Raw genomic sequence first — 26,195 nt, 5'->3', positions numbered from 1 at the left:
TGCACGGCTATGCAGTAAAGTAGAGTTAGAACTAGCACCTGGTCTGCTGCCCCCCATCTACAGCTGTCCATCCTGGGATACTCCAGGGCAGGGCATGTGGGACCAGAGTGGATGGGGTCGTAAGAGCGATGTGAAGGCCCAGGAAAGGCAGGCATGCGCAGGCAGCGTGCACGGTGGGCAGAGCTCAGATGCTGAAGCGAGCCTGCCCAGGCCCAAATCCTGGCTCTGCCACTTAGGAATGGTGTGTGTGTGTGTGTGTGTGTGTGTATGTGTGAAGTTATTTAACCTCTCTGTGCCTTACTGTGTGCAGTTTCATTTGACCCTCACTGCAGTTCTGTGACTGGCGAGGGCAACTCGTTCCAGTTTCCAGCTGTGGTGAAAGGGATTCCTGCCCAAGCCACATGGCTGATGGGTTCCTGAAAAGAGGAAGGACGTGGGCTGGGGGCATTGGAGCGCTGGGTGGAGGGGACTGCTAGGGAGCAGCCAGGGCTAGGGAATGGTGCTGGGGAAGGACTGTGACGAAGAAGCCGCCCAGCCATTCAGCCATCTAAGCACCCAGCCCTGGACCAGTCCATCCATCTCACAAAGGGCCATGGAGCGCCGACTTCCTTCGAGAAGCTTGCAGGTGTTGTGCTGAGGCTGGCGGTTAAGATAAGATGGGTGTTACCAAGAGGGGCCTAACCTGGCCCGGGGGGAGCAGAGGAATCAGGAGAGAACTCTTGGTGATGAGCTTTAAACTAGATCCAAAGATGAAGCTGAGAACTTGGTGATGCGAGAGGAGGAAGTGAGAATGGCTGAGGATGGCTAAGCTGGCCGAGCCGGCCAATCGCTGGCCTTTGGGCAGAAGATGTAACTGCCAGGTCTTCCCCAGAAGGCCCCCGACAGGCCGCTGTTGACAGACTGTGGGAAATGGTGGTTGTCGTGGTTAGGGACTTGGGACCCTGCCTCCGACAGGCCTGGATTTGAATCTTTGCTCCCCCCTGCCTTCCCGTGTGCCCTGTGTCCCAGAGCAACTCCTCAGCCTCGTGGCAGGACGTCGTGAGGAGTCAGCGAGGAGCAGCGCCAGCCTCTCCCGGCACCAGCCCGTTAATGAGGCTCAAACTGTGCCCCCACTGAGCCCTCCCCCTCCAGGGGATGATTTCATTTTTGGGCACAAAAAGGGACTCAGGACTTGAGGCTCAGAAATGTTGGGACGTAGTTTATGAAGGAGCCAAGGGGGAGACAGAGAGCGAGAGCAAGATGCCGGGGGGAGACCATCCAGTCCAGGAACTGGTCACCAGATGGGATCCTGGGCTGCCAAGCCTCCACGTGCTCCTCTGTCCCGTGGGAGGGGCTCAGTGCCGCTCCCACCCTCTGCCCTCCTGTGGAGAGCCAGGCCTGCTCAGAGTCAAAGAGCTTTCCTGCAGTCAGCAATGCCAGCACCTGTGTCTGCAGCTGGTGAAAGGCTGACCCCGGGCTCTCTCCTGGGAGGACAGATCAGTGGGAGCAGGGTGTAATTACCCAGGGGGACACGTGGCAACAACTCCATTGGATCTGCTCCTTCAGACTTGTCCTGGGACACAGGGGACATGGAGCAGAAGTACTGCAGACATAGGCCACCCCGGGGCTGGTCCAGTGTGCACACAACAATGACACTATGAAACACAGGCCATGCTTACTATGTGTCAGGTGCTGTTCCAACTGCTTTTCAGGCACTGACTCCTTTGATCCTCACAGCAACTGATGGGTGTTACTATTATTAGCCCATTTAATAGATTAGTAAAGTGAGGCAGACAGGGGTTAAGCAACTTGCCCGGGGTCACCTAGTTATGTGGGGGAGCAGAGGTGAGTCAGATTACCTGGAGGGCTTTGATGGGGCACCAAGGTGCCACTGAGGACAGGAAGGGATGCCTGGGGACGCTAAGCATGAATCATGAGGAAGTGAGCAGACGAATGCAAACTGAGGGACATTCTGCAACACAGTTAGTGGGGACTCTTCAAAACATCAATGCCATAAAAGAGAAATCAAAAGGGGGGATAGTGGGCCTGGATTAAGGCATATGAAAGAAACCCAGCGACTAAATGTAATACAGGATCTTGGTTGGGTCCCGAGTCCAAAATAAACACCAAAACAAAGACCCAGCTAGAACGGGTCCTGTTGGGGCGAAAGGAGAAATTAGAGTAAGAACCGAATGTTGGATAGTATGGTGCTGTTGTTGAATTTCCCCGAGTGTGACGATTATATTGGGGCAGGGGACAGACACAGAGAAAGAGAGACCAGGCACAAGTGGCAAAATGTTAACGGGTGAATCCAGGTGAAGGGCATATACGAGTTTATCTTTTCAGGAGCTTTTAGCTTTTGAAACAAAAAACGAAGACAGCGGTGGGGAGGTTGATTCTGACAGTGGTGGTGGGGAGGGGGTACCTGGGAAGATCTTCCTGCGGGGATGAAGTGGGAGTGAGGCCTTCGAGGATGCCTAGAAGCTAAAAGCCGAGGAGGGAGGAAGGACATCCTGGGAAGAGGGAAAGCAGAGCAGAGGCTCAGAGGTGGCTGCCTGGCAGGGAGTTGGAGAGTAGGTGCGGGGGATTGGGATGGCAAAGTGGGCTGGGTGTGGGCCAGCTGCTTCCCCTCTTGGCCCCAGAGAGTGCAGGTTGTATCCTGGATGTATGGGAGCATTTTGGGGTGAATGGTGGTGTCAGTAACTTCAGAGAGCTGTGTTCCTTAGAGGCTGCGTAGAGGATGTGTGGGGGCACCGTATTGGGGGTCCTGGTGGCTGTTGCAACAGCTCTGGGCAAAAATGACAAGGCTTCCAGGAGGGCAAAGGCAGTGGAATTAACAAGCACAGGAGGGAAGAGAGAATGTTTAGGAAGCAAATTTCACAGAGTCTGGCAACTGGTTTGATTGGAGGGTGGAGGGCAGGGAGGAGTTGAGAGTGATTCAGAGTTTTCCACCCGGGGTGACCAAGAACACCCCGGTCAGAACATTAGCTGGCTAGGGGATTGTGTGTGGGGGGTGGGCGGGTAAGGAACATTGGTGTGTATGTGAAGGTGAGGTGGGATTGGGGGTAGTTTGCTTTTGAGGTGCTCAGGGGACTCCCAGATGCAGGCCTACCTCTCCATTGTGAGTCCAAGTCTCCGCCCTAGAAATGATGGCTGATGCCAACCAGGCCCTGGCCTCTCAACCTGAGGTGATGAGACAGGGAGGGCTGGGGGCCAGGAGGCAGGGAGAGGGGAGATGACCCTCCAGGGCTGTCCTCGGCCCGAGTTTTGGGGACTCTTTTTCATGAGGCTCACTGGCTCCCAGACTTCTGCCCTCTTGCCACGTCATCCAGGGGTCCTAGTGCTGGGCACAGAGGGCCGGGGGGTGGGGGAGTGCAGGGCTGGGGAAGGTCCTTGGTGAGGAAGCAGGAGCCCCTGAGCTGAAGGACCCCTAGGCTATCATCCCCTCTACACTCACCCCCATCCAGCTCCCCTCCCAGTGGGCAGGGAGGAACCAACAAACAGCCTTTCCCATCCTGGGCCAAGGCCTCCTGCCAAGGCTGTCCAAGCCAGATGTGCCACACCCCTCTGGCTGGGACGTGCCTCTGGCAGGCCAGCTTGGCTGAGTGGAGGCTGGGAGGGAGAGGACCCCCTGAGGGCCAGGAAAGCCCTCTGATGCTGAGTGGGCTTGTCACAGGGCCAGGGCTCTGGGCTTACAGGATGGGGCAGGAGGACTTCTGGGCTGGGACCACTCTCCTTGTCTGGGCTCTGGCTCTGGAGGGAGGTGTGGGTGTGGCAGTGCCTCCTCTGCCCCTGCCTTTCCTCAGGCCCCTTAGGGGTTAATCCAGCAAGAAGGGGCAGGGAGTGCTTTGCGAGGCTGTCTGCCACTTGTCAGGAAAACGGTGGTCATCGCCATGACAAGCCACGGAGCTCTGTACTTGCGGGGCTCACTCACACCCTCTGCCTGTACCTGCAGAGTAGCCCTGGGCCAGGGCAGGAGAGGTACCAGACCCCTGTTTTTCTTTTTGTCAGGATTTCAACATGTGATTGTTGGGACGTTCTCCCCAGCCCGTGTCTCATCATGCCTCCTTCCGGCTTCTGCCCGCTGGGCTTTGTTTTGCCTTCAGTAACTTCACAGGTCACGGAGGTGCCGCCTTATAGTGACGGCCCCTTCAGGTATTTGCAGATAAGAGGCTTACCCAGCCTAGACTTCTCCTCCATCATCCTGGAGCCCTTCAGACCTGTGTGGCTGACTCACTGAGGTCACCAGACACCGCTTCTGTGCCCAGGGAAGCCAGCGCTGGCAGAGTCCTTACAGTCCGGGGTGGCCCTGCCCCCGGGGTACTCCAGCCCCGCATGGAAGGGGCATCTCCTTAGACATCTCACTCTCTGTACACGTCAGCATGTCCCGCCCCCCAGCTTCCCGTCCCTCCATTGCAAACTGGCCCACTATTTCCCCTACTCTGCCCACCCCCCATTTCCATTTGGGACCACAAGGCCTAGAGAAGGCCACTGATCTTCTCAAGGCTGTTGGCCTAGGGCACAGGTCTCTAGACTCCCATCCTAGGATCCCATCAGCCGGAGAACAGGACAGGGTGGGGCTGGGGCAGCAGTGTGCTGGGCCATTGTCGGGGCTGCAGGGAGGGGTGTGAGGGAGGCGGGGGAGTGTATCTGCAACCCTGTTTCTGCTTTCTGAGCCTGTGCAGCGAGAGATGTTGTAAACTCAGATTTTATGGGGTTGGGCAGGCAAACCCAGGGCCCAGGAGAGAAGACGGAGTTTGCTTGTCAGCATGGAAGGTTCCGCCTGCTCCCCATCTGTTCACGGGGCGGCCAGGACCCTCTTTCATGAGATTCCACTGGCCCAGCTAGGCTTTGGGAGGAGGCCTCTTTCCCCGGGCTTTGGGGGAAGGCCTGGATTTGGGGTGTAGGCAGAGAAGTCTGGATGTAAGCTGGGAACAGGGAGTTCTGCCTGACTTAGTGGGGTGGGAAGGGCGGGCTTGGAGGTGCCAGAGTAGGGCTGAGCTGATTGACCTGGAGCTGAAAGCCTGCCTCTTCACACAGGCCTTAAATGGAACCCCAAGTCCCCTCCCTGCCCATCCTCTCACCCCAGGCCTGGGCTGCTGCAGTTGACATTGGGCTGGGCCCCCTCCCTGGAATGTCTGCGACAGAGATCTCCTGGAGGCTGCCAGCCAGGAGCTGAGATGGGAAAATGGGCTGGTGAGACCTCAGCATGCAGGGACTTCCTGCCCCTCCTGGTGGCATGGGGACACTGAGTGAGGCCAGGGCTGAGCAGTGCTCTGCCCTCACGCTCACCCACCCCAGAGGAAGCTGGAAGCTCCGCTCCTAAAACCCAGCTCTCTGGCATCTCAGACCCAGGCCTTGCTGCCTGGCCCAGCCACCAGAGGACACTGCTGGGCTCCTGGCACCCATGCCTGTCCCTTCCACTCTCTGCTCCCCACCTCTCCCCAGGCTTTGCCTCTGCTCCTGTCTGTCTTCCGCCATCTGCCTGTCTCTTTAAATTTTGAGACAATATCAAACTTCAGAAAAGTTGCAAATGCAATGCAAAGACCCTTTTAAAAAAATTCTCATCTGAGGATATGTTTATTTTTATAATCCTCACCCAGGGACATGCTTACAGAGAGAGAGAGAGAGAGAGAGAGAGAGAGAGAGAGAGAGAGAGAGAGAGAGAGAGAGAGAGAGAGAGAGAGAGAGAGAGAGAGAGAGAGAGAGAGAGAGAGAGAGAGAGAGAGAGAGAGAGAGAGAGAGAGAGATATGAGAAGAAACATTGATCGGTTGCTCTACCGGGGATCAAACCCACAACCTTTTGGGGGCACAGGACGGCATTCCAACCGACTGAGCCGCCTGGCATGTGGCCGGGGCGACCTTCTTTTTCCTTGAGCTATTTGAGAGTAAGTTGCTGACACGATGCCTACCACCCCTAAATGCTTCCCTGATGTTCCTACAAGGACTTTCCCCTGCCTAACCCAACACAGCCATCAAAGTCAGGAAACTGACATTGATATGTGACTACCATCTCGTCCTCCGATAAGATGGCCAATGATGTCCTTCCTGGCATGGAAGGAATCCAGTTCAGAAGCAGCCATTGCATTTGGCTGTCGCACCTCTTCAGTCTCCTTCAGTCTGGACATCCACCCCGTCTTTCCTCCGCTTTCACGACCTTGTCACTTTTGAGTAGTCCAAGCCGTGGATTGGTAGACTGTCCCTCAATTTGGGCTGGGCTGATGTTCCCTCGTGATTCGCTTGGGCTGGTGTCTCTTTGGCAGGAATGTGGCAGAAGCGATGCTCGTTCTCTGTATGTCCCCTGTGGCACACAACCACTGGTGCCGGTACCTTTGATCACTTGATTGAAGTGGAGTCTGCCAGGAAAAGTTACATTTCCCCCTGGTAATTTACAAGTATGATGTGGGGAGGTGCTTTGAGTCTTATAAATTCCCTGTTCCTCATCTTTCCATTTATCCAATTATTTCACATATCAGAATGGGTTCATTTAAGCCATTCCTGTCTTATGTATTTTGATGCTCAGATCTTCCCCGATTTAGTCTTTGGGGGCCCCTTCAAGCTGGCTCCTGTGTCCTTTTGTCTGTCTGTGCCCCTTTGATTCTCCGGCTCCCTTTAGAGTCTGTGTGTGTGTCTATCTAATCTACCACGTCCTCTGTGTGGGCTTGTTGGTCTTTTTCTTTGTCTCTGCCTTTATCTTGGTCTTCTTTCTCCTCTCGGTCTGACTCCCTGTGGCTTTTCTCTGTCTTCTCTCTGTCTGTCTCTTTGTCTGTCTCTGTTCACTCTGTCTTTGTCTTGTCTTCTCTCTCTCTCTCTCTCTCTCTCTCTCTCTCTCTCTCTCCCCTCCACAGTCTCTCTCTATCTTTGTTACTCTGGCTTTCTGTCTCTCTCTCATTTTGTCTGTTTTTCTCTGTGTCTCTCATGGCTCAGTCTCTTCCCCAGGACTCACCACTACAGCGTCTTCAGATAGGAGTCCTGGACATGCTGGGTGTGTGAGACTGTCACCGTTCCTGCTCTGGACAGGTTGCCCCCTCCAGCCCCGTCCTGGAGCTGGGAGGCCCTGGGGCAGGGTTCGAGAGGGGACTTGGAAGAGCAGAACCCCCTCCCTGGAGCTGCAGGGTCTGTGACCGCGTCTCTGTGTGTGTCCACGTGCGTGCGGACAGTGTTGGAAGCTCTGTGCCTGGGAGAGGGAAGGAGGGAGCTGCAGTGTCTGTTTTCTGTGGCCCCTGCTGCTGGAGCAGGGGAGTGGACCAGCTTAGACACCACAGTGAGGCGCCTCGGAGAGGAATGGAGCCTGCAGGCAGGGATGACTTCTCTGGGGAGTCCTCTGAATGGGGGACCTCAAGCGGGAGGAGGGTGGTTCTTAGCAGCGGGGGTGCAGGGCTTGCTCCCAGGGTGTGTGCCTATATGTTGTTACAAAGGACAGACTGTCAGAGCTCCAGGGGTGTGGTGCCCCACCTTGTGATGCCCCCGGTTTTGGTGGGAGGGTGATTGACTGGTCCAGGAGCTCACGGTAGGTCAGATATAGAGAAGGCTTGGACTGCTAGCCTGCCTCTCATATGATGTGTGGTGGTATAGCTTTAAATAGAATATTTAACATACTGAGATCTTCCTAATATAAAGAATCGAAAATAAAAATAAAGGTGGAAGAAGACTTCTGGGCTGGGGCAGGGGATGGTAGTGAGGGTGAGAGGGAACTGAGGGGCATGGCATTCTGTGCACACGGGTAAAAGTTAAGGACTATTGCTGTGACTGGTTTGGCTCAGTGGATAGAGCTTTGGCCTGCGGACTGAAGGGTCCCAGGTTCGATTCCAGTCAAGGGCATGTACCTTGGTTGTGAACACATCCCCAGTAGGGGGTGTGCAGGAGGCAGCTGATTGATGTTTCACTCTCATCGATGTTTCTAACTCTCTGTCCCTCTCCCTTCCTCTCTGTAAAAAATCAATAAAATATATTAAAAATAAAAAGTTAAGGACTATCAACAGTAGATGGATAAAGGAATAAGCTCTAGTCAATGGAGTACTACACAGCAATGAAAAGGAGGAGCTACTGCTCTGTGTAACCAACCACACGGGTGAGCCTCACAGAATAGGACTGCACGAAAGAGGCCAGGCATGAGTACATAGGTATAATTCCATTCATGTGAAGTTTAAAAGTCTGTCAAAGTGAATCTTTGGTCTTTACTTGGGGAGGATAGTGAACGGGATGGCCATGAGGGAACCTTCTGGGGTGTGGTCCATGGGGCATACATGTGTAAAATTGGTATCGAGCAATACATTTAAATGAGTGTACTTTGTTAATAAGGTAAATTAAAAAAAGTGATTAAGAAACCATGGAGGGGCCTGTGGTCCCCAGCTGCTGGGGTCTGCAGTTGTCTTCTAAGCCTCAGTACGCTGACCCCACCTGGAGTCTGGGTCCCACCCACAGCTTTCTCCTTCCCTGGGCACCTCCTCCCAGAAACAGGCTCAGGCCTGTGACACCCGAAAGGGCTCTTGCCTCTCCCTTTCCCTAGTCCTTGCCTATGTCTTCCCCACCCCCCTCACTCCTCTCCTGGGACCCCAGCCTGCTGCCAGGGCTGATCACTGTGCCTTTCCTCCCACAGCCAGAGGATCTGGAGGCCCCCAAGACTCACCACTTCAAGGTGAAGACCTTCAAGAAGGTGAAGCCCTGTGGAATCTGCCGGCAGGTCATCACCCGGGAGGGTTGCACCTGCAAAGGTGAGCAGCTAATGGGGCAGGGGGGTGGGGGCATGTCTTCCTGGGAATGAGAAAGCCAAGACCCAGTCAGGCTGGGACTTGGCTTTGCGGATTTCTTTGGGGTCTCCACCTGGTGCCTGGTACTCATTTGGGGGGTGATGCAGAGCACACCAGATGGCAAGCATGTGGATGTGTGTGGCTGGTATGTGGCATGTAGCCTGTGCATGGATGACTGGTGTACCATGAGCAAATGGCATGTGGAAGGTGTGTGTGGGGCAAGTGGAGTTGGCACATGGATGGTGTGTGGAAGGTGTGTGAGTATTGTGTGCCCGGCACCGGCAGTCCTACAAAGACACCAAGCCACAGTCCTTCCCTTGTGGCAGCTCAGGGGTGAGTTTAAGAGGCCCCAATCAGACTTAGGGGTGGTGGGGGGGGGGAGGCTGCTGGCTGACAGGCTTTTCAATCATTGTTCTCATGATTTCCTAGAATAGCCTGGTGTTTGGCTGTCACTGATGCCAGAAGTCAGTGTCTTGGCCCACATCACACAGTGAAATCAGCAGGAGACCCCTGTACCCAATCTCGGCGACTGACACCATGACCTACCCAGTTTCCCCCCCTCCCCCACATGCCTCCTTCTCCTTCACCCCCATCTCCCATCAGTCAACTGAGTCACTGAGCTGCTCTGCAGCCCTATAGGCTGCCGGCATTTCTCACCTGGACGACCGACTGTGGCCCCTTTGCCTCCTGTTTCCTGACCCACCTCTCTAATCCACCCTCCCTGACAGCTTGCAGGGGGACTCAATATAGACCTAGTTATGTCAGTTCCCTGGTAAAGCCTTGGGCCCGCACTACCCTCTAGAGCAGCGGTTCTCAACCTGTGGGTCGCGACCCCTTTGGGGGTTGAACGACCCTTTCACAGGGGTCGCCTAAGACCATCGGAAAACACATATATAATTACGTATTGTTTTTGTGATTAATCACTATGCTTTAATTATTTTCAATTTGTAACCATGAAAATACATCCTGCATATCAGATATTTACATTACAATTCATAACAGTAGCAAAATTATAGTTATGAAGTAGCAATGAAAATAATTTTGTGGTTGGGGGTCACCACTACATGAGGAACTGTATTAAAGGGTCGCAGCATTAGGAAGGTTGAGAACCACTGCTCTAGACAAAGGACAAACCCCTTCTCATGGCTGCGAGCCTGGCAGGACCCACCCCTTGCCAGCTCTCCGACCCATCTCTCCTCATCCCCCAAGTCCATACTTAAACCAGCTGCACCTTGCAGAGTCCCTGAAATGCCAAGTATGCCAGGTATGCCAAAGGGGCTGGGTTCCTGCCTGCCCTGGCACCTTTACTCCACCTGGACTCTCTCCTTTCTTCCCTTCATATCAGCGTCCTAGTGGAGCTGGGAGGCTGGGCAGCAGAGCCTAGTGAACAATTGTTGAAGCACTTAAAATTAGATGGCTTGCATGCATGCTCCCATATATTGCTCATGGCATCTGTTTTACAGATGAAACCAAGGCTCAGAGTAAGTAAATCTCTTGGCAAGGCACACAGCTGCTAGGCCAGTGTGGGGTTTTCAGGGTGTATGCTCTTTGGAGGAGGGAAGGCTTCTGACCAGGAGTTTCAGCTGATGTCGGAGGGTGAAGTGGGTGTATCGAAGTGTGTGAGTGTGTGTGTGTGTGTGATTGTATGTGGAGGGCCATAGGCAAAGGGCTATAAAGCCTTTAATGGAAGAGGGGTTGAGTGTAGGGGGCCAATGGGAACTTTTGCAATACCAAAATCAGCCACATGGTGTCACCCTCCTCCTAAGAGTTCTGGCTGGTCGGGCGGTGGTTTAGGGTGGGAGTTGGGTGAAGTCTGGAAGGAATTGCTGAGGGTGGGTTCTTGTATTTTGCTTGTATCACCACCCCACCCGAGAACCTGCTTAAGTTAGCCCTTGACCCTCCCCCCAGTTCCTTCCTTCCTTCCTTCCTTCCCCAGTGTGCCTTCCCTTCACCCCAGGGACTCCCACAGCTGTGCTGAAAGGAGGCAGCAAGGGGTGGGGTAGAAGGAAGTCCCAGCACACTCACTGTGAGACCGGCACATTTCTGGTCTTATGTTCTGTGATAGTCTGTAGTCCTACGCTTCCCAGTTGACCTGGCTCGAGGGTCCAGGTTGAGGAGGGAATTTGACCCCAGGTGAATGGAAGGCTCCCAAGGTGAGCAGGGATGCCCCCAGTTTCACCTGGTTCTGCCGGGTGTTAACCTGGTGTGGAGGTGAGGTGGCCAGTGAGCTGCCAGGCTGGTTTGGCAGCTCTGGGTGAGTTAGTGAGAAGTGGGAAGAAAGCCAGGGCCACACTCCAGAGGCACCACCAGGTGTCAGGACTGGGCCACATAAGGGCCAGGGGTGAGCCCAGCAAGGGAGGGTCGTCAGTAAGAGGGCCGGGGTCACCAGGCCTGGAGGCAGGGTTGGGATCACTTGGGCTTACTGGTAGGAGCTGAACGAGCGGGCCCACTCTCTGTGCTTTGGAACCATGAGGTTGTGGTGGTATGAGATGGTTAGGCCCCTTATCCATCCACCTCTTCCTCCTTCCTTCCCTCCCCCTCTGTCGGTCCATTCATCCAGGGCTACCAGGTAAGAGTGGTCCCCTGGTTGAGGGGGCAGTCGTGGACTAAAATCCAAGCCACATTTTATTTACCAAGCCCAACCCAAAGGGTTTGTTGGTTCCTCTTCCAGTCTTCATTTCAAGTCTCGGGCTATCACGTGGTAACCCTCTGGATTAGCAGCCAGGGGCAGTGGGTGGGTGGGGTGTATAGAACATCAAGCCTCGGATTTATAGTCTTCCCAAAGCTTGCGCTGCTGAGGGGAATGTGGCTGCAGGCGGGGGCAGCGAGAACACTTTGCTAGAACTTGAGAGGCTGGGGCATTCGTCCCGTCCCCTCTGGCCACCCTGCTCCATAACCTCGATGGTTCTTCCACTTCTCACCCTCCTGCACTTCACTGTTCAATGCAATATGGCTGAGGGGGTGAGGTGCGAGACCAGGCAGGGAAGGGAGAGGACTCAAGGACCAACGAGGCAGGTGAAGAACGAAGGTGGTGAGACATGTGGGTGTAAGTATGACAGGTAGATATAGGCGATGAGGTCTCCGTGAGTCCTCAGCCAGTCTTCTACCTCACTGAGCCTGTGTCCTCCCGTGCACCACGGGGTTAATAATAAACCCTGTCCTTGCCCCGTAGGGGGTTATGGTGGGAAACACCAAGGCTCTGTGAGTGGCTGTAAATGAGTACTGGTGTGAGTGGGGCAGAGGTGGATGGGACAATGGCCCAGGGCCTTTGTCAGTGCCCGGGCTCTATTTCTGGCCTTGGCACTCACACAGCTGTTGTGACTTCAGAAGTCACTTCCCTGTTCAGGCCTCGGTTTCCTCATCTACAGACAAGGGTCTGGGCCAGACAGTGGGAGGGCCTGAAAACTCCCTGCTGGAGTCTGCATAGGCTGGACAAGTCTCCCAGTGCAGGTGCTGATTCACTTGCAGGCACAGTGATGAACTGAGCGCCCTCTAGGCTGGATGCTGTGTCAGGTACGGGTGCCAAGACCCAGCCCCTGACCTGGGAAGACAGACATGCCACCAGCCGATCTCAGAACACGGTGGCAAAGCTGACACAGAGGTATGCAAGAAAGGTTGTCTCTGACTTAGCAGAGATTTTCCTGTCAGGCTTTAGCAGGGTGGGCCTATGTAGGCTGGGTCTTGAGGGATGTGTAGGAGTTCCTTACTTCAAACAGTGGGTTTCCCACAGGTCCTGGGGGCAGTGCATTAAGGGGTCTAGGGCCTTGCTCAAGGGCACTAGCCTCCCACTAGGCTGAAACTCGATGGAAGAGACCAGAATACCAGCTCAAGGGCTCAAGGGCCCAAGGGCTGCCATGTGGACCTGGTCTGAGACCCAGACGTAGACTACTTCCTTTCTCAATGCCTCTAGTCAGCCTGGAAGATGGAGGAAGCTTCCTCAGAGTGGGATGTACCTGGGGAGGACAATCCAGCCCTTAATGGGACAAGTCTACCCAGAAGCCCTCACTGGTTGGATTTGGAGAAACCTTGGTTCAGGAGCTCTTCCTTCTTCCTCTTACTTCACCGGGGGTTCCAGATTCTCCCCTGTGTCTGAGGACCTCCTTGGAGTCATCAGAGGCAGCCTTGCTGTGTGACTGTGGTGAGACACTTAACCTCTCTGGGACTGGCTTTCCCATTTCTCTAAAGGAGGAGCTGGACTAGATCAGAGGTTCCAAATGGGTTTGAAAGGAGATGTGTTCTTTGGAGCTACTTTAGAGGCCTGAGAGGAAAGGGAAAAGGGGAAACCCAAGGAAAAGCTTAAGGGGCTGAGGCCTTGAAACACCTGCACACTTCAACCAAAGCAGCTTGGGTTTTAGGAGTTAAATATATTCAAAGGTAGGATGGTGTGGTGGTCTTGCACTTGGCTCAGACATCCTGGATTTAAATCCCAGCTTTGCCCCTTACCAGTAAGAGCTTGGGCAGATTGCTCCACCTCTCTGAGCCTTGGTTACCTGCCCTTTAAAATGGGACATGCAGCAGGACTCCTTCCTCCGGTAACTGCAGGGATTAAATGAGATAACAAAGTGCTCGGAACAGGGCCTGGCTTATAACAAGTATTAAATAAATATGAACGAATATCATTGAGATTCCTCATTGAGCTCATCTGAAAGAGAGATAGGCTGCAAAAATAAAAGTTTGAAAACTACTGGATGGGACCATCTACAGGTTTCTTCTTGCTCCAACTTCAGAACCACACCATGCCCACTGCCCTGAGACACCTTGTAAGAGTCAGGGTTCTCCAGAGAAACAACTCACAGGATGTGTGGGTGGGTGGATGGATGGATGGGCAGGTATTTATTATACAGAATTGGCTCATGCCATGGTGGAGGCTTGGCAAGCCCAACATCTGCAGGGTAGGCCGTTAGGCTAGGGACCCAGGGAAGAGTTGCCATTTGAGTTCAAAACCAGTCTGCTGACAGAATTCCCTCTTGCTTGGAGAGATCAGCCATTTGTTGTATCTAGGCCTTCAACTGATTGGATGAGGCCCACCTACATTCTGGAAGGTAATGGCTTTACTTAGTGTCTGCTGATTTAAATGTTAATCTTATCCCCACCCCCCCAGAAATACCCTTTCACAGAAACATCTAGGATAATGTTGAACAAATACCAGGTACCATGCATGGCCTAGCCAAGTTGATACATGATATAAACTATTACACACCTCCAGGACAGCGTGAAGATGAGTAGGGAAGGGCAGGGCTGTGAGGCCCTGTGGGCAGGTGGGCAGCTGGGGAAGGAGCTGAGGTGGGCCCGGAGTGTGGGCCTCAGCTCTGGGCTCAGGTGCACACCGAGGCTCTGTGCTCATTTTCTGACCCGAGGCCAGGAGGAAAAGGCCATTTAGATCCCAACAATGTCGGCTTCCTGTGTTCCCGAGAGGCAGGAAACCACTCCAGGACAGAGTATACGAAGTCTAGTGAGGCAGAAGCTGGCCAAGGGCTGGGGCTGGGGGTGGAGTTCTGTGCCCAACAGGTAACTCTCCCCACAGTGGGGTTTCCAGTGCCCTCTCAGGCCAGCTGCTGTGCGCTGCACGGGGGCAATGTTGACACCCATGGGTGGAGATGGGGCTCCCACGGCTCCACGAGCTTTGGTTTGACAGGGTCGCTCCCTAGGGGGCTTCATCTTGCAGGGCCACTGTCTTGAGAGGCCACCACCTTCCTTCGGAACTGGGGGAGGCCACCGTCCACTCAGGTGAGGTTGATCCTGAGAAGTGTTAAGGGACGCCAGGAGGGGGAGGCTGGGCTCTCACAGCTGGAAGAGTGCGTGGAGACCATCTGTTCCAGGGGCGGGAACACAAGGGCCTTCAGGGGTAGTGCTGGCAAAGGAGTGTGAGACAGCAGGGCGTGGTGAGGACCCTGTGCTGCTCTGTCAAAGGCATTCCAACTAAGAAAAAGTCTTTGTGTTTTAAACATTGATCCAGCCAATGAAGACAAGGATGCAGGTGGAGGTGCCAGTTGAATGCCTTATTTTCTGAGCTGGAGTCTGAGGCCCAGAGATGGGGAGTGACTTGCTTCAGGTCACACAGCCTGTGTAGCAGTCAGGCCTGGAACCCAGGTCTCCTGACTCGGGGGGGGGGTGGGGGGGGCGGCTCTTCTGTGTAATAATGCCGGCAACGAACACAATGAAGATGCTGCTGCTAACAGCATCTTATAGAAAGCAGGCTCTGGGCCAACCACACATATTAACTCATTTAATTCTCACAACAACCCTGTGAGGTGGATGCTGTTAGGACCCCCATTGTCTAGATGTGGAAATGAAGGATCAGAGTGGTTGAGTAACTTGCCCCAGATCACAGAGCTAGGGTGTGATCTTCTGAGCTGAGAGCCAGTCTACACGCAGCCAGCAGGACCAGTGATGAATGGATGAAGGATTAATGTAGTCCCTTAGTCTCCCCACCCCCTTACCAGGCTTGAGCATAAGCGGTGTTTGTACTAAAACACTCAGGGAACACTGACCATGGGCCTTACTGGCCCTCTCCCAGCAGGGGCTGGAGCTGAATGAAGAGGGGGGCTCTCCCACCCTCCTTCATATCTATCCCATTACCCCACAATGTCAGCCCTGGTCTCAGGGGATTCGCCCGGAGAGAATCCTTCCAGTTTGAAATTTACTGCATATTTATTGAGTCTCACCTGTACGTCAGACCATCAGCTGGGGGGCAGGAGGGGGGGAGGGCGGTGGGGGGCAGGATTCCAAGCGGTAGAGTTGAACAGGATCTCCCTTCCTTAGAGCAGCAGTTGGATGTGAGAGAGAACAAATCATAAAGGATTACTTAGTCCTCGAGGTGTCAAGAGCTTTCCAAGGGGTGTGCGCTGAGGGATATGGGAGAACAGAGGAGGGAGGGACCATCTTTGAATGCCCGACTACCCAGAGAGGGGCCTTTTGAATTGGGCCTTGAAGGATGTTTATGAGTCTGCTTTTTGCAGACTTAACGTTCTTCTGGGGAACTTGGTATGGCAGGAACAGATCTCTTTGAGGCAGCAGCTGGAGATGGAGGCAAGACCAGGCCACACAAGTCCAGGTAGATATGCTGAGGAGCTGGACAGAGGCTTCTAAGCTGGTGACATGATCAGTTTGCACTTGAGAATGGTCTGTAAGTCTGTGGATCGAAGAGAGATAGGCTGGAGGAAAGATAATTGGCCTGAACTGGTACAGTGGTGGGCTGGGGAGGATGTTTGAGATTCAACAGCCTCTTTGGAGTTACTTTCTGAGCCATGATGACAGATTTCTTGGCAGGGTCAGGACAGGGAAGAAGGAGTTATAGAAAGGGGCATGCTGGTACCCAGGGTGCAAGGAAGGACTCAGGAAATGGCATCTGTTCTCAGTTCCCAGCATCACCTTTTGTCTGCTTGCTTTCTGAGGGAACCTGTGCTCTGGTTTCTGCATTAGTTATCTTTAGCTGTGTAACAAATTACCCCGAAGCTTAGCAGTTTAAAATTAACACAAAATTATGACCTCACAAGTTTCTCGGAGTCAGGGATTCATGAGTGACCTAGCTGGGTTTGGACCCTGGGTGTCGCATAAAGTTGCAGTCAAGACGTCAGCTGGGGTGCAGACACCTGAGGGCCTGACTGGGGCTGGGGAATTCACTTCTACGGGACGCTGTCATATGCCAGCCAAGTTGGCCCTGGCTGGTGGCAGGAGGCCTTCGCTGTCTACCACATGGCCCTCTCCACGTGGCTGCTTGAGTGTCCTCATGACATAACTGGCTTCCTCCAGAGTGAGTGATCCAGGAGACCACGGCTGAAGCCACAGTGACATCCTCTGATGACAACCTCAGAAGTCACACATCATCATTTCTCCAATATCCGAGTGGGTACACAAACCAGCCCTATTCATCATGGGAGCGGACTACAGATGGGTGTGCACACCAGGAGGTGAGAAACACCGGGGCCACCCTGGAGGCTGGCTGCCATAGTTTCCCTTTCTGTAACACATGTGCAGAATGGCAGGGCCAAGTTTCAAACTGTAGCAGGAGGATGCACATTGGAGCAGGAAATGCTGCCCTTGGGAGAAGCCCTGAGAAAGGTGACTAAGATGTAAAGGTACCTTCCCTAGAGGGGCCCAGGGCAAGAGAGTCTCCTGGGGGACTGAGGGCAGGTGCTTCTTCTTCTTCTTTTTTAATATATATATTTATTAATTTCAGAGAGGGAGCGATAACATTGATTGGCTGCCTCCTGCATGCCCCACACTGGGGATTGAGCCCGCAACCCAGGCATGTGCCCTGACTGGGAATCAAACCGTGACCTTCTGATTCATAGGTCAACGCTCAATCACTGAGCCACGCCAGGCAGGCCTGAAGGTGTAAAACTCTGTCCTCCAGGGCTTGGCCACACCTGTCACTTGAGTTCAGTTTGCTGAGCTTCTGTCTTCTGGGCGGGGGCCAGGGGGAGGTCTTTCCTCACTCCTCACTTTCCAGGACAAGTTCTGCATTCCAGCACACAGGGAGCATTCAGCCCATTGCACTGCAATTGCCCAATGATTTCTCCATCTGCCCTCCATTCAAGGGCGCTTGTTGAGTGTCTGCCCACTGTGTGACAAGCAGGGCTCCCTGTATGGTCACGTAGGCCATTCAGTGCCAAAGGCTCCAAAGAGAGCTCTTGGAATCAGCCCATGCTCACCAAGCCATGAACCCAGGTACAAGGCTGGGTCCCCATAGAGAATAAATACCTTTTTGCTGTTCCCACAAGGACACTGTACTCAGCTGTGTATCCATACAGCTGGTCAACCCAGAGGGGAGACCTTTTCTCATTTGCACAAAGATGCTGTGTGGTGCTGTGGGCCTAGAGCAAACACTGTTCTAGGTAGTGCGATACGGTGTGAGTGAGACAGGCATACTCCTGCCCTCACAAGTCTAGTGTGGGGAGATCCACTATACATACGTGAAACGGACATTACCCAAATGACTTCAGATTGTGAGCCGTGCCAAGAAACAAATGATCAGGGTGCTGCTGATAAAGAATAATGGGGAAGCCTACTGTAATTTGGGTTGTCTGGGAAAGCCTCTTTGAGGAGATGGCTTTCAGGGGCTTCCAGAATAAAAGAAGGATTTGGCTTAGTGAACAATGGAGAGCTGGACTGAGGGAGAGCATCCAGGCAGCTAGAACAGCAAGTATGAAGGCACTGAGGTAGGCAAGAGCTTAGTGCACTGGAACTGTCAGAAGGACACTGGAGGGAGATGGAGGCCTGGCTTCCCTTGTGCTCATTGTGGCTAAACTGGGGTTGGGAGGCCCAGAGTGGACACTTAGGGATGCCTCTGTGGTTGAATATAATATGTTCGGGGGAGGGTTGTGGCTCAGGAAAAAAATGTGGTGGTGGGCATGATTCAGTGGGGGTGCACATAAACTCAGGGAGCTCTTCAGTCAGGTCCAACTCAGCCAACATCTAAGCCTCTACTGAGTGCCAGGCTTTGTGTAGTGTGCGCGTGCATTAGAGAGAGACCCTTCCCTTGAAGGCCCACACCCTAGGAAGCAAGGTAGTGGCAGGAGGTGTGTCCTCTGTGATAATACCTAGTAGAAGGTGGGGGATAGTGAGCGAGGCCTCCAGAGGAGGGCCCAGGACTTATTCTGGAAGGCCTGGGGTTTGATTAGAGGAGGATGGGGAAAGGTCCCTCTGGCTGGAGGCAGTGCTGGGTGGGGGACTAGCCTGGCTGGGAGAGCCAAGTCGAAGCTCAGGCCACAAGGCCTGAGGCTCTCAATTCCACATTCCAGGGCCAGAAAAGACGGCATAGAGGATGGGACTGCTGCTGTCAAAATGGAAACACCTTCTGGAGGGGTGCTGCCACCTGGGCCAGTGGGGGTGTTGGGGGGGGGGGGGAGAGAAGTTGAAAAGCTGGCCAGATGGGCATGACTTTACTTGGGTGGCCAGGGCGGCTATGTCCTGACGTGGCCGGGGTGGAGGCGTCTCTGAGCTGGGCTGGCTGGTGGGGTCAGGAAAGCCTTGCTCAGCACTGGCTGAGTCATATGCCTGAGCTGGGGCCAGGACTAGGCTCTGGGAGAACATGGTCCCAGGGTAGGGCCCAGTGCCAAGGTCACATCCCAGTCTCCATCCACTGTGCCTCCCAGCTCTTCCCCAAACCCCACACTCACAGACAAATCAGAAGCCTTAGTTTGGGGAGCCCCAGAACCTCTTTGGGAAGCTCTGGGCCTTCATCTGTGCCTCCGTGTCTCCTTCTGCGTACTGTTGAGAATCAGGTTGGGGCGGCCTGGACAGCTGGCTGTAGCCAGGGGCTGTGGCTGTCCAGGATTTGGAGTCAGGGCAGCTCTCCAGCCTCCCCCTTTCCAGTGTCCCCAACCCACCTGCCTCAGCAGGTACTGGGCAGCCAATAAGGCCAAGTCAGTACAGAAGCTCAGCTCAGGACTGCGCACCCAATCTGTGGGACCTGGTGGGAGGGGCCCACCAAGCCCTTGGGTGGAGGGCCTTGGGGGTGGAGCAGGCAGGGCTGGGACATTCCAGGCTGAGGGAACCCCTTAGGAAATTTGATTCCAGCTTCTGGTGGTAGGAGGGGGGAGCAAATTCTGTGTGTGTGTGTGTGTGTGTGTGTGTGTGTGTGTGTGTGTGTTTCAAGTCATGCTGTGTGAGCATCTGTCCACATGTCTGTCCGACTGCTGCACTCTGAGGGTCTGCTATGAAATTGCGTGTGTGTTGTTCACCCCCCCCCCCCCCGCCCCCCGCCACCCCAGTCAGAGGTTTCTCCTTGGGTACTGGGTGTGCCTGTGTGAGGCTATATGTATGTATGTGTATGGCTATGTGTGCCTGTATGGCTGAGTGCGTGGGTTGCATGGGTGTAGTATGGGTGTATGTGGTTATGAGAGAGTGTGTATGGCTGTGAATGTGTGTGTATATGTGCACGGGCCCTCTTCCGCACCATGAATTGGGTCTGTGTGACTCTGGGGGTGAGTGAGTGTGAGGGTGGTTCCGGGTGCCGGCTGCCTGCTGGGTGTGTGTAAGGGGAGAAGGCCCCTCTTACTCCTTGGCGCGGGTCCTGCCTGGGTCCTGGCCACCTCTGGACCTAGCCAGGATCCAGCAGGGGATTAGGTCCCCTCCCCTCCCCCTGCTCCTCCGATCTTCCCACGCCCGCAGGAGGGGCCCTGGCCCTGGGGTAGGCTCTGCCCAGCCCGCGGGTCCGCAGTCACGGCGTCCCGCCCCGCAGGCCCTGGGGGAGCTGCGGCCGCCGCCCCCGCCGCCCCCTCCTCCCTGAGCCCCTCCTCCCCTCCTTCCCTTCCGAGCGCGATTGCAGGCGGGGTGGGAGGAGATTGCGCCGGAGTTTCCATTTCATACCTCGCGGCTAAACTTTCTTTCTGTGTCTCGCTCTCTTGCAGTCTGCAGCTTCTCCTGTCATCGGAAATGCCAGGCCAAGGTAAGGGGCCGCGGGCCCCCACGGGGGCTCAGCGACTGACGGGCTCGGGTCCCTGGACTGGAGAGGGGGCTCCGGTGGGGCGGGCGGTGCTGGGGTCGTCCCTTCCTCCTCTCTTTGTTTATGCAAAGCTTGGGGCAGGAGCCGGCTCAGGTCAAGGTGAAGGCGACGGCATGGGGGTGGGGAGGGGGGAGGGGGGAGCGAGTTGAATCTGGGTGGGGGGTGCGGCTCCCATTCTCTCGCTCCTGGAGGTTGCTGGTGGAGACTGAGCTCCGAGAGAGGGGTCTTCGGAGGTATTTCTCCTAGTTCTCTGGGAGGGTGGGGGCGTCGAGGGGGAGGGGATGCATTTCAGTTCTGCGTGTGGCGCAGAGCCCTGGTTGGTCTGATTTGGGCAGCTTAGAAAAACTCGGGAGGGGTCGCAATCGCCAGACCTGGAGTGCAAAAGGCAGAGGTAGGGGAAGTGAGGATGAGGTGGGAAAGGGGTGCAGGTCAAGGTCGCAGTGGTCCTGGAACCTCCTGAAGGACCGTCCTACTCTCTTTATGACCAGGTCCCACCTTGGTCCTCAGTTCCCCCATCAGTGTTTCCTGGCTGATCTTGGTGGGAGAGGAAAACTTGGACAAGAAGACCAGAGGAATTGGTGGCCTGGGGGGCGGGGCTGGCTGGACCCCTGCTGCAACCTCTCAGGCCAGGACAGAGGGGTGATGGAGCAGCTGGTGGTGGCTTCTTGGAGTAATTTCCTTCCCAAATAATCCATCCCAGCCCATCAGCTCTCGGGAGGTAGAGATGTTTGGCCTTACCCTTTCAGACGCAGTCAATCTTTGCACTCTCCCTATTATTGCTTTTCTCTCCCTTCTTATTAGCTGGGTGACTTTGGCCGAGTCATGTAACCTCTCTGAGCCTCTGTTTCATCCTCAAGGATGCAGGAATAAGAAAAAGCTATTACGAGGATGAGACGGGATAATGTGTGTGAAGTGTCCAGCACAGTGCCTGACACAGGGTAGGCCCTCAGAAGCATAGCAGTGGATTAGTATCAGTTGGTAGCTCAAGTGTTACCATGGAGAAGGGTGCTGATGGAGCAGGCAGTCTGAGAGGGAACCCACTTCCTCCTGCGGGACCTTGCTCAAGCAAAGCACACAGCCTTGCTGGGGCATCTCCCACCTGTACACTCCAGGTTGGAGTGTTCTCCTAGCAGAGGTGCAGAGGGCCTGGCTCTCAGGGGGCACATCTGCACAGTGTCTGCCCCTTCCTTGTCTTCCGCCTTTCTGCCTCCCTCAGCTTTGCTTCCTACGGTGGGGATTGAGTTACTGCTTCTCCCTCTATACCCCTCCTTGTTCTCTTTATCCAGAGCCGAGATTTTCCACCCTTCATCCCAGAACCTTCTGACTTCTCCCCAGTCGACCTCCTCCCTACCGCCCTTCCTGCACTTGTTTCTCTTCATCATTATTATTTGTTATTTTTTACTAAGAGAGGCAGGGGGAGGGATAGAGAGATGGAAATATCGATTAGAGAGAGACATTGATTGGCTACCTCCCTCACACCCCCTACTGGGGATTGAGCCCGTAACCTGGGCATGTGCTCTGACTGGGGATCAAACCGGAGATGTCCTAGTTCATGGGTCGATGCTCAACCACTGAGCCACACCAGCTGGGCAACACTTGTTTCTCTAACATCTTGTACAGTGCCTTGACCTTAGAAAGCTCTTCAATGCATTATCTGATTTCATTATTTTAATTCCATCAGAGCATAAAACAGGCCAAAAGATCCATAGGAAACCGAGGCACCCAAAGGTTGAATGACTTTCCCAAGGCATCGGAGTGTAATTCCTCAGTCATATCTGTCCCGGGGCCTTGCGCTTTCTTCTAATTACCCCTTCTTGCCTACCAGCAGACATTTCTTTTTGATCCTCACCTGCCTTCCCTCTTAGCTTCCCATCTCTTGCAGCAGTGGATACAGTTAGAGAGGATAAGGGGATGATTGTACTGCCAGTGAAGGGTCTGAATAGGGCCAATGGGGGGCTCAGAGACCCGGAGAGGCGTGACAGAGTTAGCCTCCTGTTGCACAGTCACCTCCTGTTGGAGACAGAGGGGTGCTAAAGGTGACTTCTGGGTGGGGGTGTGGCCTGCCTAGCAATTCTGACACATGCTGGGGACTCAGGATACACCAGGCTCAGCAACACTGCTCTGCCCAGCCAGGGCCAACCAGAGGAGCGAGGTGGACTGGCAGGGCAGTGGCTGGACAGACAGATGGGGCTTGTTATAGGATTTTCCTCTGCAGCAAAGGGGACCCACTGGTGCTGTGAGCCCCACCCAACTGGGAAGTCTCCCCATAAACCACAGCTCTTACTACTGGCCTGCCTTTTCCTCTTGCAGAGAAGGGTGATGTGAGCCTCAGAGCACACAGCAGAGCTCTGTCCTCTGGGTTTTACAACCATTTGGGGGCCCTCTCATCCATTCCTCTACCCAAGATGGGACTCGGTAAGCAAATGTGTACGGAGCTCTTTTTGTGCGCCAGACACTGCTGTAGGTGAACAAGACAGATAAGGCCTTTGCACTCGTGGGACTGTCATTCTAGGCAGTAAATAGGCAAACAGATCCCATAAGGAGATGAGTTAGAGCAGTGGGTTAGAGAGGGCTTAGGCTTAGGTGGCCCAGGAAAACTTCTCAGAGGAAGTATTGTGCAAGATGGGACCCAATTGATGTTACAGGATGATCCGAGAGATGAAAAGAGCAAGTGCAAAGGCCTGAGGTGAGATGAGCTTGTCAGGCTTGAAAGATGTGGTGGAGATTAGTGAGCCCTGGAGGGGTCTGAGCGTGAGCAACATGATCTGAAGATCTCCACTTTAAGGAGGCCACTCTGGCCTTGAGCAGGCAGTCACTGGGAGATGGGCCAAGAGGCCACTGATGTTGCCCAGTGAGAGAAGCTGGTGGCTTAGTCGTGGTGCTCATAGGAAAGGCTGTGAGAAGGGACAGGTCTGGGGTGCATTCTGGGGTAGAGCCCAGAGCCTGGCTGATGGATGGGATGTTGGGTGTGAGAAAGAGAATGGGCTGAAGGATCTCTCTCTCAGGTTTTTGGCCAGAATAACTGGGTGCACGTGGTTCCATTTACTGTACTATGATAGATGAAGTGTGCGAGAAATTTCTAGGAAGAAGGCGCCAGGATTTCTCTTTGCTTGGTCTCTTATTTCACAGTTCTTCTCCAGCACACTGGGGATTTGTTGCTGAGGTTGGTCCTCCCTTGTCCCCTCAAGTTCAGCCCACTCTGGCCACCACTCCGGTAAATGGCTTGTTCTGGATGCCTTCATATGCCACCTTGTAGGCCGGGGGCGGGGAACCTTTCGGATATTTATAACATCATTCTTGGACGAAGGGCCATATGTATATTTATAACATCATTCTTGGACCATACAGAATTATCAACTTAAAAATTAGCCTGCTATATTTGGTCAAGCATTTAATTAACTCACCCCTAATGCCTTGGCAGGGCCAGACCAAATGATTTTGTGGGCCTTCTATAGCCCCCGGGCCGGACGCTCCCCACCCATTTTAGACTATTCCTACAGCATGAACCCATGCCTCAGAGAGGGGCTGAATTTAATTATATGTAGCAATACAATGTAACAGAGTATCCCCAAATTAGTAACCTAAAGCAGCAACTAATGTTTATTATCTCATACAGTTTCTGTGGGGCAGAAATTGGAAGCAGCTTAGCTGGAGGTTTTGGCCTGGAGTCTCATGCAGTAGCAGTCAAGATGCCAGCTGGCCTGTAGTCATTTGAAGGCCTGACAGGGGCTGGAGAATCCACCTTCAAGGTGATTTATTCATGTGGCTAGTGAGTCGGGGCTGGCTCTTGGCAGGAGGTCTCACTTACTTGCCACACAGACCTCTCCACAGGCCTGCTTGAGCGTCTTCACAACATGGCGCTGGCTTCTTTGGAGTGAGCGATTCAAGAAAGAGCAAGGTGGAAGCCAGATATCTTATTTCCTAGCCTTGGAAAAAACCACTGTAATTTCTACAATATCTGATTGGTTATACAGGCCATGCCCACTGAGGTGTTTATATAAGAACATAAATACCTGGAAGCAAGAGTCCATGGTGCCATCTTAGAAGCTGTCAGCCACAGATGGCTGCAGGGAGGGCTAGGCTGACCTGGCTCCTGTGAGACCATGGGAGTGGGGTGGGGATCAGACATACCTGGGGTTTGAACTCTACCCCTGCTGCCTTCCAGTTATGTGAGCTAGGTTGTAGAGGATTAAATGCACATCTGCACATAGTAGGTACCTTTCTCCTTTTTTTGGAACCACAGGTGAAGACTGGGAAGGAGCCTGGAGAGTCTGTGCCCAGTTTCTCGCCACTTGGACCTGCTTGAGAGAAAATGCTCAGTGGTGGTAGAGGAGGGCGTCAGTGCTCAGCTCAGAGTGGGTGTTAAATACGTGTTCATTGCACCAATAAGGGTAGAAGAAACGTTGCATCCTCAGTTTCTAGAATAGTGCCTGGTCCATAGTAGGGGTTCCAGTGAAGGAGTAAAAGAGGGTAGAATAAAGGAATGTTGAGAACTGAGAGGTTCCACTTAGGGAGAGGGTGGGGAGAGGGACAGATGAGAGCAGGAAAGAGAAGGAACAGCAAAACCACTTTTTAATTCCCTTCCACAAAGCCCTCCCATCTCCTCACACAGAGATGCTCCAAACAGTAATTGTAGTCATTTACCTTTTCTAGTTGGGCTATAACTCACACACTGTCAAGTACACGAATTCATCAGTTGGTATATATACATGAACCAGAGCAGGATCTAGAACATTCCCAGCATCCCAGAAGCAGCCCATATGCTCCCCTCCAAGTCAATATCCCCCCCAAAGGTAATTGTTGGTTTTACTTGTAACATCCGAGATTAGTTTTGCCTCTTTTAAAATTTCATATAAATTGAATCATACAATATGTTTACTCTTGTGTCTGGCTTATTTCAGTCAACATTATGTCTGGGAGGCTCATCTGTGTTCTTGTGGTTCATTCTTTTTTATTGCTCTGTTATATTCCCTGTGTTGAATCAACCACATGTATCTATCCATTCTACTGTTGATTGCCGTTTGGGTTATTTCCAGTTTTGGGCTGTTATGAACAGACCTGTTCTGAATATTGAATCACCTGTGTCTACAACAGAACTTCAGAGCACACACATTTTCACTCCCCTTCTCAGTTCTGTGAGGTGGGGTGGGCAGGGCTCATGGTAACCCCGTTTAGCAGATCCCAGTTGAGATCCAGGGAGGGTCTCCACCTTGGCTAAGGACCTCTGTGCACAATGGCCTTCTTCATGATTCTGGCACTGCGCTGGGGTAAATGGATGGAGAGCAGGTGAGAAAGGAAGAGAAAATGAGAGGCAGTGAGAGAAACAGATGTATATAGAGAAGGGGCTGGGTCAGGCACCTGAAATGCACCACAGTTCGTGGTAGCCCCTCTCCCCAGCGCGCCTCTGATGTCTCTTGAAAGAAGCAAGTTGTAAGCCTCCCTTAGTCCTCACCCTTATGTCCCAGAGGGTTCTTATTTGTCCCCAATTGTTTCTCTTCTGTTGGGGATTTAAAATGAATGGCCCGGGATTTGTCTTCTACTTTATTTAGCGTGTGCAGTGTGTATAAACATAGCAGATTTCCTTCTGTTTGGCTTTTCTCCTCACTGCTCTGCTACATGATTCTGCCATCTCCAGGTACTATGCATTTACTTGTTATTTTTAAGAAGACTTAATTTGAGTTGTTTTAGAATTATGAAAAAGTTGCAAAGATAACAGAGAGTACCTGCATAGCCCACACCATTTCCTCCAATCCCAAGATACATTTTTGAGAAACATTTTTTAAACTCCTGATTTGTCCCCTTGTTTTGAAATCGCTGACAGTAACAACTCCTTCCAGCAAAATGCTCATTGTGCTTTCCAGGTCAGATAAGAGTTCAGTGAAAGGACCAGGCAGCTGCTGGGCAGGTAAATGACCCATCCCTTTGGTTCTCTCCTCCCCTCCTCCCAGGGCCGGCACCTCCCTATCCCAAATACCAGGTGGGGGGAAGGAGGAGGCTGTGGCAATGACTTGGTCTCC

At 53.4% G+C, this 26,195-nt stretch overlaps 1 protein-coding gene across 2 annotated transcripts in view; it reads left to right on the top strand.

Moving 5' to 3' along the window:
• The window catches only part of TNS1 (tensin 1), a gene marked incomplete at its 5' end in the record, with an annotated part of 198,147 nt that overhangs the window by 11,014 nt on the left and 160,938 nt on the right, over positions 1 to 26,195 (top strand). For both annotated transcript variants that reach the window (XM_081095421.1, XM_081095422.1), the window contains 2 exons: positions 8,579 to 8,693; positions 20,084 to 20,121. In XM_081095421.1, the coding sequence (XP_080951547.1) occupies positions 8,579 to 8,693; positions 20,084 to 20,121 (153 nt within the window). The remainder of the gene's footprint in view (positions 1 to 8,578; positions 8,694 to 20,083; positions 20,122 to 26,195) is intronic.

This window comes from Myotis nattereri (assembly GCF_964212035.1).
Source record: "Myotis nattereri genome assembly, chromosome: 7".
Classification (NCBI taxonomy): domain Eukaryota; kingdom Metazoa; phylum Chordata; class Mammalia; order Chiroptera; family Vespertilionidae; genus Myotis; species Myotis nattereri.
This window is presented reverse-complemented; position numbering and strand designations above follow the sequence as displayed.